The 10,486-nt window shown below is 41.2% G+C and overlaps 1 protein-coding gene across 3 annotated transcripts in view; it reads left to right on the plus strand.

Moving 5' to 3' along the window:
* The window catches only part of KANK4 (KN motif and ankyrin repeat domains 4), a 79,536-nt gene extending 72,152 nt beyond the window's left edge, over window positions 1-7,384 (plus strand). For all 3 annotated transcript variants that reach the window (XM_084852336.1, XM_084852337.1, XM_084852338.1), the window contains 3 exons: window positions 200-342; window positions 1,668-1,868; window positions 4,241-7,384. In XM_084852336.1, coding sequence (XP_084708462.1) covers window positions 200-342; window positions 1,668-1,868; window positions 4,241-4,342 — 446 coding nt within the window. In that variant the 3' untranslated portion in view covers window positions 4,343-7,384. The remainder of the gene's footprint in view (window positions 1-199; window positions 343-1,667; window positions 1,869-4,240) is intronic.
* Window positions 7,385-10,486: the final 3,102 nt, after the last annotated feature.

Raw genomic sequence — 10,486 nt, forward strand, 5'->3', positions numbered from 1 at the left:
CAGAGCCCCTCCCCCCCTTAGTGGAGCTCCTGTTCATCAGTGGAGGCCAACAGCAGGCACCACTGCCTAATCTTCACCCTCTCCAGCAAGCTAGATCTGGGGGTTAGAAGCTCTCTATGAGATGCAAATAAACCAAGTTAAAATATGTGTTTCTCCAAGTCCTGATAGATATATATGAAAAATCTCACCTCTCCCTTAGGTGTCTGTGATGTGGACCATCAAAATAAAGCTGGGTATACAGCTGTAATGATCACACCACTCGCATCAGCAGAGACTGAGGAAGAAATGGATGTAGTCACGAAATTGTTGAAAGAAGGCAATGTTAACATAAGGGCAAGTCAGGTATACTGAAGTCTGTCACTACATTTTATTTTTCAATTACATGCACCAAAAGGCTATTTTTATACAATTGCAGACATCCACTATTATTTCATATGTTGTTACTTCGGCATTATCACCCTGGAATATTAACCTTTCCTTACATAAGCAAGAAACACCGATGTTCTTAGTACTGCTCCCTTATGAATTCCCTCAGCTGACTGTGTTGAGTTTCTAATAAACTGTGCACTCTACCAGCCACACTACTGATACGCTAGACCAGTGGGTTGTATCCAGCAGTGTTGTTCTGCTAGGGCAAAGCCTGTTCTGCTTGTGAAAATCCTGTTTGTATCCTCACACAGCTGCAAGTCATCACGCAAGATGCTCCACACACTGTTGCACAACTCATGACAACGTCAGTGGGCAACATGTTACTTGTGCAGGTTATTCGACTAGTGGTTGTGCAAACACTGGCGGAGCAATGCCACCTCTTGTACGTTTTCTGCTAGTGAAGTGGAGGCTGGTGGCTCCGATTACAATAGGGCCATGAATCCACTCCGGGTTTCAGTCAGAACCCATCAGAACTCTAAAAGAGCTATCCAAGGTGCTGAACCCCAGCACCCAAATGGGTTCAGCACCTTGGGTAGCTCCTTTAGAGTTCTGACAGGTTCTGACTGAAACCTGGAGTGGATTCACAGCACTGCACTAGTGTAATGTTGGATACAACTTAGTAACTTGTTCCAGCAGAACAGCAGCAGCAGAAATGGGAGGGACGGTAAGGCGATATTTGCCCTCGGAAACCAAGGAGGAGATGGCATGAGCCAATGCAGCACTGGCACCAAACTGAAGCCATGCAGACCGCACTTGCATTAGTAACTGTACTGAGCAGCGTTGCAAACCACACAGCTTCATTCCATCTCAAATAATCGCTTAATGTCTAATGGTGCTGTAGCCAAGGCACGCCGTAGCAGATTAAGGTTAAATATATCACTCTGTCTAAAAAACATCTGAATCCTTTCAGCTTACCTTCCATTTTGTCTTTGAATGGCTACATGTAATCATCAGCAGGGAGAGTAGTTTATTCAAAGCTTTTCACTTCTTGTGATTCAACAAAATGGCTGCCACCAGTACTTTAAAGTTTAAACAACACAAAAGTTGGTTTGAGCAAACCACAAGATGGGAGTGTACATCCATTAAGAACCACAGTGCACAAACACTTCCCTGTCTTCCCTGCATCAGTCACTATCTCGGGCCATTTTCTTCTTTTAAGATATTTGCAGTTATTGGTGATTTTCTTAAAATGGTGCACAAAAACTGATTACATACCTCTTGTTACCGGAATTTTCTAGGGAGGACAGACTGCCTTAATTCTGGGAGTGAGCCATGATAGGGAAGATATGGTGAAGGCCTTGCTGGCCTGTGGTGCTGATATAAACCTTCAGGATGATACTGGTTTGTCACCATTAATGGTTGCTTGTCAGTATGGTAACATCGAGATTGTGAAGCTTCTCTTGACCCATCCAGGCTGTGAAACTACTTCAACTGACAAGGTGAGAGAAACGGCTCCCCTAAAGACCACCTTTTTCCATATGTTCCTTCCACCCCATATGATCCATTCATCATCTGAGACATCACTTTAGATCCCTTGACCTGTGAAGTACAACAGGTGGTTACAAGAAGCAGGACGTCTTCTATAGTGTCAGCGACTCTGTGTAATGCCCAGCCAACTGAAATTCACCAGGCCCTGACAATTTATTGCTTAGCTGCAATCCTGTGAGTGTCTACTCAGAAGTAAGTCCCATTGAGTTAAAGGGGACTTACTCCCAGGTAAGTGTTTATAGGATTCCAGCCTTAGGCATTAGCAAAAAAGTGATTATTTAGAACAGCTTTTGGTTGAACACCTTTTTGGTTTATTTGGAGGCTGTCCCACTTTTTATCTGCTGTTCGCAGATACTGTTTTTATTGGCATCTTATTAATGTCTGTGGTTGTGGGGAGAGTGGATGTATGTTTTTAAATATTGTCTTAAGTTTTTCATTGTTAGCCACTTTTAGTTTATTTTTTCTGGAAACTAGGTAGGATACAAGTTTTTAAAGTAAAAAATAAAAACAATTACAAATGAATGGATACTTAAATTTCAAGGACCTGGAATTTCAGTCAACATTAACACTAATGTTGCTGTCAAATACTACCCCAAATGGGATTCAGCAGAAAGTTTGGGAACCACTAATGTGGAGAGCGTTTTTTTCTGAACTTCATGCAATCTCACAGAAATCCATGTTACTTCTGACAGATCTGCTGTTGACTTGACTGTCAGATCTGCTACATAGGACCTTGTGCAGACAGCTGCTGCATAGTGTAGTTCTTACATGCACTTATTTTGCTCACAGTCATGCAGCATTATGAGTATGTAGATTTCACAAGCATACACATGCCAATTCTCTGTGCATCCATAAGAACACAGATCCCATAGTGCTGTGCAACAGTGATCAAACTAAACATGCTTGAAAAGAACCAGTCTACAAACCTCTTGATACAGCAGCACTGAAGTACATGTATACATGCTTTGGTCTGGGAAAAGAAATTCCAAGCTGAAATTCCTCTTGGGTAGTTTCACATATCCCTGCTTAAAAGGCAAAGGAAGCCTCTGGTTCATTTTCCATATAATGGCAGAGCTTAACCACTTACACAATGCTCTTTTTGTTATTATTTGTCAAGCGCCTCTTTAAAAGAGTGAAGTGCCCTATGGACTTAAAAAAGATCAAGCTTGTAGAGCACTTTGCTAATTTGAAGAAGTGCTTGATAAATACCAACAATAAGAACATTTTGTGAGATGGGATCTCTATTCCCATCTATTTACAGGTGGGAGCTTTGACATCTTTTGTCTAGCCCTTATCTCTGAAATCCTATGGCTTAGCATGGATTTGAATCAAGGTCTAGGTCCAACATGCCGTCTATGAGACCACTTGGGCTCTCACATTCCTCTATATTGTATGGGTAGCTCTTTTTCTTTTCCTCGCAGTCATAAAAACCAATGTTTTAAATAAACAAAATAAAAAACAGTTAGGCTACATAGCCATTTGTGGGATGTCACTCTAAATTCTTAAGAAAGTGTCAATCAGAACCTGCCAGATGATGTCCATATAATTAATTGATCCTGAGTTGGTCTAATGTGGCCAGTTTTAGTCATATGAAATGTACCCCAGGTAGACTAAATATACTGCAATTTATCTCCTTTCATAGTTTAGTTTACATCAGGAAGGAAGGTTTACTTATGCTGACAGAAACAAGAGAAAATGCTATAATTAATTAGATACAGAGGACCCTTATTAAGCTTTGTCTCATAGTGAAACTGCTAGGGTTTTAAGCATAATTTTCAAGCCAAACAAGTCTGAGATGGAGCCATGACTTGTCATGTGCCTTTAATTGTATGCACACTGATGCAGCTGGAAACCATCAGTATCTCCTTCAACAAACAGTTTATGTTTATCCTACATGCAGTGTAGTGCCTGCTCTGTTAATAAGCAATCCATTATTAGCAGAAGACCTTTTGTGTGCGTGCGTGCGTGCGTGTGCTCTGTATCCTGTGTTTTGTGGATTGATCTGCAAAAATAATGGGGTCGATAAAGTGAAAAGATATTATTTGCAGTACTTTATGTAATCTGGAATGCTGCTGGTGTATAATTGCTCCCAAATTTACCAAATGGGCAGAGCGCCCTCACATGCATGTGTTTCTGCACTTAGAAGGACCAGTGTGCTTGCTTCTTCATAGCAGGTGCTTGTTCTCACTGATAACATACCTTTGTATTTTAGTTAAAGTAGCCTGTAGAGCTTTGGATATGAGTCTACTTTCCTAGAAAAGTAGATAGACTAGGAATGCTGGCATAATAATAATGGTCTCTTTTTTCCCCCTTTTTCATGTAGGCTGGTAATTCTGCTTTGTCCATGGCTTTGAAATCTGCCCACATGGAAATTGCAGAGTTCCTCCGGACCCACATACAGCACAGTCAGTCTCTGAATACATAAAGGGAAATGGAGAACAGTATCTGCTGGAATGAGAAATCGATAACAAAAGACTCATTCTTTTAGCCAACTCTGTAACCAATTTATATGCCAATGATCATAGCTGATAACTGCTGATCTATTTACTTAAGGGAAGAAGGAACTATGTCAGCTATTTACACACGTTCCGAATAGATGAGTCACTCCCCTAAGCTTGCTTTTTGTAGTCTTAACTGATTCCCATTGGCACAAATGACGGTTAGATTATTGCATTGCCTTTTATTAATAGTCATTATACTTTCAGAAGTCAAGTTGTCTTGTCTCTTCTGAAGCAGTAGCTGTTCTGAGCTTATTTTTGATTTCTCAAAGCATTATTCTTCGAGAGAGAATCTACTTGGTGGGCCCTGGGCACAATTCTACATTTTCCAAGAGTGTTGGCCAAGCACATATTAAGTACATAACGATAACGTGCTTTCAGATATGATATCAAACAAAGCTGTTCCAGGTTCTGTGGAGATATAGCTAACATGGGCATGATTTGGAATATTTAAAGTCTTTAGGCAGCCCGATGCTATGTCACTTTGTACAAACTACCAGGGTACTCTGTACTTGGCAAAGAAGCCAAAGCTAGATGTAACTGCCTCCCTGCCAGGTAAATGCCCTTTTGCTTACCTTATTCCTTATGGAGTACAGTACTGGGAGCTTCAACTCAGTTGTGAAAGCCCATTGGTTGAGTGTAAAGGAAACCAGAAAATGCCAATCCTTCTCCCTCCTGCACCAAAACAACTTCACATCAGGGACAAGGGACAACTACCAGTGGAGTGGCATTGGCCGGCTGCTGCTGGACTAAGGTATTAAATAGGGCCTGATCCCAGCACCATCCTAAGGCCCTTAATTAGTACCGGTTTTACTGAGACTCATACCTGAATGCTTCACTAGATATTACAAGAGACATTGGGTTGGATCTGTTTGCAGAAGGGGCTTGCATCTAGGAAAAGCTCCCCCTGCAGCCCCCTACACCACCTCCCACACTGTTCCAGAGGTTCCCCCAGTCCTGTGGTGCAGATTTTTGGAGGGGAAGGGGAGCTGAGACCTGAGAGCACCCCATTCTATAAAAGTGCACTCATAGAACTCTGTATCCATCCTTGAAGTTGCTGGGTTTCCATGTCTTCTCTGCTCCTGAGGGCATCATCCATTTTTATGAAAGATGTAACATAATATCATTACACTACGTGTTTTCCCGCGCCTACTAACAGCCAGTGATCTGAAGTACGGGTGGCAAAATGCACAGCATGATGACATCACATCATACATTTGTAAAACTAGATGTAACCAGGAATGAGTCACAGAGTTGTACTAGTTGTTCTGGCATTGGAGCAACACCTCATTGGATTAAGTCTTGGAAAGTGAACTTGCATTTAAACTGAAAGCCCAGTATATAACTCTTATAGCATATGATGTTTCCAGTTTGGCTAAAAGCACAGTAGTAAAGCAATACTTAAGAATTGTGTTTTTTGGAGTAGCTTTAGATAATAAGTGTTATTTGTAATCAGCTGCCTCAAAGCATGTCTCAGTGAACTTGTTAATTGTACCATGCTATTTATTACTATTGATTTTTATAAGTACCAGAAATCAGCAATTACTCAGCATACAGCAACAAATATAGATTGGATAGATTGTGTAAAAATATCATATCTTAATTGTATTTGGATTATATGGCTCTGATGTAAGAATCCAGAGCTAATTATTTAGGGCAGGGACAGGCAGAAAGTAGACCTGAATCTAACAGTATATCTCCAGGTGATTTGCAGTAGATCAGTAAGGATTTCCAACTCCCATCATTGAGCAGTAGGGACAAGAAAAAAGCTGTTTTCCCTCCTAAATTGGGTTACTGTAATCAATAAACATAGGTGGATTTGAGTGTGAGAGGATTTGTGTGCGAGCTCCAGTTCTGGTACCAAAAAGAAATTCCTGGGCTGAACATGTGCTCAGAGGTACCCTTGTTCTGCAACTCTGTGTCCACTTTCTTGAGACACTGTTTTGCAGCTGGCTCCCTCAGTGCTGGTGGACCTTGGAATTATAGTGAAAAATAAAATAAGCCCATAAGCCTAACGTCTGTCCATCCCTGCTTTAGGGAAATAGTTGAATGTATTAGAGCCAAGCACAAACACTTCCTGTATATTCAGAAAGCACAAAGATCGTATTTTCTGTCCCTTTGGAATTATCATATATATGGCTCTCTCATGTTTTCTAATTGAATTTGAATTAAGCATCAAGAGGAAGCTTTGAAGTATATTTGTCACTGGAAGGTTGGGCACAATTATGATACAGTGAGCTGCCTTAAAAAAAATAAAACCCAAGCAAAGCACAAAGAACAAAATCATTTGATCATAAACTTCCTCATGAGGATTATTATTGTTTGAGATATTTTCATAATTAGGTTCTGTAGAGCTATTTCTGATTATGGCTTCATATGGAAGGTGCCTTTTGGGCAAACATCTGTTCTCTGGTTTCATCAGGCTAAACTGCTGGAAATCCCAAACTTGGTAGATTGAAATCTGTTGTAGTAATTTAGCTGCCATATTGTTCCGTTTACTCAGTAACCTTCTATCCACAGGGTAGCCAGAGTTCTTCCGTGGGCTCTGGCAGCCTTCCAGAACTGACAACAATGCACACAGGAGACAGACCTTTCCTGAATCCCCATTGTTCAGGCACAATGAATGGCAAACATACATTCCGTAATGCAGGAACTGTGCCACCAGCTCATTCCCAGTGAGGCCTCCTTGGGGTTTCTTTTTTTTAAATAAACAGCAGCTTTATCAAGTTGATCAGTTAATTTAAAGTTCATTATAACGAACTTGGCATAATGTGTATATTCTTAGCGGCTCTGTCTCAGTTTTGGCCTATAAATGTAATGTTTGAAACTAGTTAATTTGGGGTGCATGCACGTCAGATCACTCTTGCTTAACCTTTTGGATATGTTTGCTGCAAGCAATGTTTTGCAATGATCTATCGTCTTAAGCAAATAAATTGGATTGGAAAAGTAGCCACTTGTGCTGCATGGCGAAAAACTCAGGCGTGTTTCATAATCAGTGTGGGATGGAGAATGGGGCACTACTATTCAAAGAAAAAGGTCACACATCCCTCTGAGCAAGCACAAGTTTCTGTCAGACCCACCTTATTTATTTATTTACATTTTTTTTTTACTACTCCACATCAGAAGATTTTGGAGCGCTGAACAACAAAGGTAAAAGAATAATACACCAGGTTAAAACAGTTAAAACATTTTTTAAAAAGGCAAATTCCAAGAAGGTCGAAGTTAATAAACCGCGGCTGGTCACACAAAGGAAGCATCTTGAAATAGAAATGTCTTCAGGAGGCACCAGAAGGAACACAGTGTTGGCACCTGCCTGATCTCCAAAGGCAGGGAATTCCACAGGAAGGGGGCCACCATGCTGAAGGCTCTTTTCCTGGTGGACTCAACTGGGCCATGGGTCCATGTGGATCCATCAGAAATATGACCTCAGTGACCGGGTAGGTTGGTAAAGAAGAAGGCGCTCTTGTGGGTATCCTGGTCCCAATTGGTTAGAGCTTTGTACACTAGTACTAAAACCTTAAACCTGGCCCGGTAGCAAATAGGCAGCCAGTGTAGTTCCCTCAGCAAAGTTCCCATCTAAATGAGATCTCACGATTGTGGCCATAGCAAACATGATTGATGAGAAGCATCAGGCTTCCTTTAGGGCAGGGACATTGATATTTTCAGTCTAAGGGCCTAATTCAATTTCAGAGAAGATCTCAGGGGCCACATTCCAGTGATGGGTGGAGCCTAGGGAAAATGAGGTGGGGCCAGAGGCAAAGGGGGCAGGGCCAAAATACCAAAACTACCAGTATATTTTAGCTTAAAGCTTTTCCTGCCAGGAACTAAGCCTTAGGGGAGGCAGTTCAAACTTTTAGAACTGTAGAAGGGGGGACATGCAAAAGCCAGGAAACCACCAAATGATTGGCACTTGGGGGAAAGAGGGTGGGGCCAGGGGAAGGGCATGTAGTTATCTGGGGAATCCCAGAGCGCCAGGTTTGGACCCCGTGTGTGCCAGAATTGGCCCATGGGTTCAAGGCTCTGCACTCCTGCTTTAGGGTGAAAATCACAGAGTGAAAGAGTTTCCCCCAGCATTTCTTCAATGATCCAATCAGCAGCCCCAAGCAGCAGTTTTGAATTCTATATATTACAAAATGTCATGGATCTCCTGCATCATGATTAATCCAGCCCTAAGACCAAGCCTGCAGCAGAACTCAGTGTCTGGGTTCAGACATAATGAGAAACCATGGCTTCTCATTAAGTGCACAAGCAGCAGCAAACCTCAGGCTAAAGTACTTTCTCCCCCCTCTTTCACATGCCAGAGGAGGATCCACGTCTGATTTTCAACTAAATGTGCTTTCCCATGACATTCAGACTTGGGGAACTGTGGTTTATTTAAAGTCAAGATCAAGCTATAATTTGAAATCCTGATTTTCTCAAACCATAGGTCAAAAAACCCAGTTCCCCCAGTTTGGACATCATGGGGAACTATTGTTAGGTTAAAATCTGAAGTGACTCCTTTGGCAAGCAAAAGAAGAAGAGAGAAGATGGGGGAACCTATGAGTCTGTAGCTTATGGCAGTTTATTCTCCTAGGAGGAAGAGTGTCTTTGGACTACATGTGAACCCAGCCAATATTAAGTTGCTTTTGTTGGGAATATGTATATCCTCAGTTGATCGTATCAATTGATCATATCCTCAGTTGTTTTATAGATACCACCACAATGTGGTCTCCATTCCCATCCACACCCTCAGGACACAGGCTCTCTATGTGTAGTACCTGGATGGCAATCATGCATACGACAAAGCTACACTTGTTAATTTCATGCATGCATGCCCCTGTCAAGGAAAAGGCAGCAATTTAATCTCAGTAGTTATCAGATGGAAAGGTGGGGATGCTGCTAAATCAGATCCATCACATTTGAGCAGGTGAATATGGGTCACACACAGACTAAAGAAACCTCCTGCCTAAATAGAAAACCTTTAAAGTAATTTGAAATGTTAACACTGCATCCCTTCTGGCTTTCTACGGTATAATGAACTGACATAATTAATAGTAACCTTCCCAGGAAAACATGGAATGGAGCCTGTGTGAACTTTGGTGTAAGTTGGTATTAAAATTAGACAGGTAAACAAGTTGACAGAATATTTAGATTTTTATAAGCTGTCCATAATTGCATTGATGGGAAACTTTATAAAATGTTTAAACAATGCTAGGATTGATAAAAAATAGTCACAGACTTTGAAAGGTAATCAATGAATAGTCCAGCTCTGTAGGTTCAAACAAGCCAAAAATCAATTTGAGAAACCAGCTGAGCTGTTGAAATAAGCATATAAGTTATGCATACTGAGGCAAAATCATGGTGACCTAAGCAGAGTGAAGGGATGCTTTAAATTGTTGATTTCCAGATGGGTAGCCATGCTAGTCTGTACCAGCAAACAACAAAGACTCTTGTGTCACCTTAAAGATGAACACATTTATTTATTCTGGTACAAGCTTTCATGGACAGTGTTCACTTCATTTCATGCATCTGATGAAGTGGATAGTGCCAGAATAGATACGTTTAATAGTCGTTAAGGTGCCACAAGTCTCTTTGTTGTTTTTAAAATATTAAGGCTCTCATTGAGCTCCCCTGGGGGGGTTCCATTCATCCCTCAATTGCTAAAGTGAACTTGTAACAAAATCAAAAATGGCATTCAATTGTCAGGGGCATTTTAATTTTTTCTATCCCCGGCTTTTGTCCTTCCTTTTCCTCTTGGTTTCTTCCACCTCTTTTTATGTTGGAATTGATCCCCGCACAACGTATTTGTTTCAGCACTGATTATGAAGCTATGGTCGTGGCTGATTTTGTTGCTCAGGGGCAAACATTGTTGACTGTTCATAAAAGACATCAGTTGCACAACTCCAATGTATGCTCAAGAGACAGCATCTCAGGCCTTGCCTTTTTTCCAGTGGCTTGAACTAAGCATTCCTTTCATTACTGTTCTCCAGGAAAGAAAACACCCCATTTCACCCTCAGGACTCAAGTGACCCCAAAGCTTCCTCAAACAGCCCTTTATATAGTCTGTTTTAAGCATTAAACAAAAGGTCATT

The sequence above is a fragment of the Heloderma suspectum genome, chromosome 4, assembly GCF_057233095.1.
Source record: "Heloderma suspectum isolate Gila_16-S chromosome 4, 16-S_ref, whole genome shotgun sequence".
Classification (NCBI taxonomy): Eukaryota; Metazoa; Chordata; class Lepidosauria; order Squamata; family Helodermatidae; genus Heloderma; species Heloderma suspectum.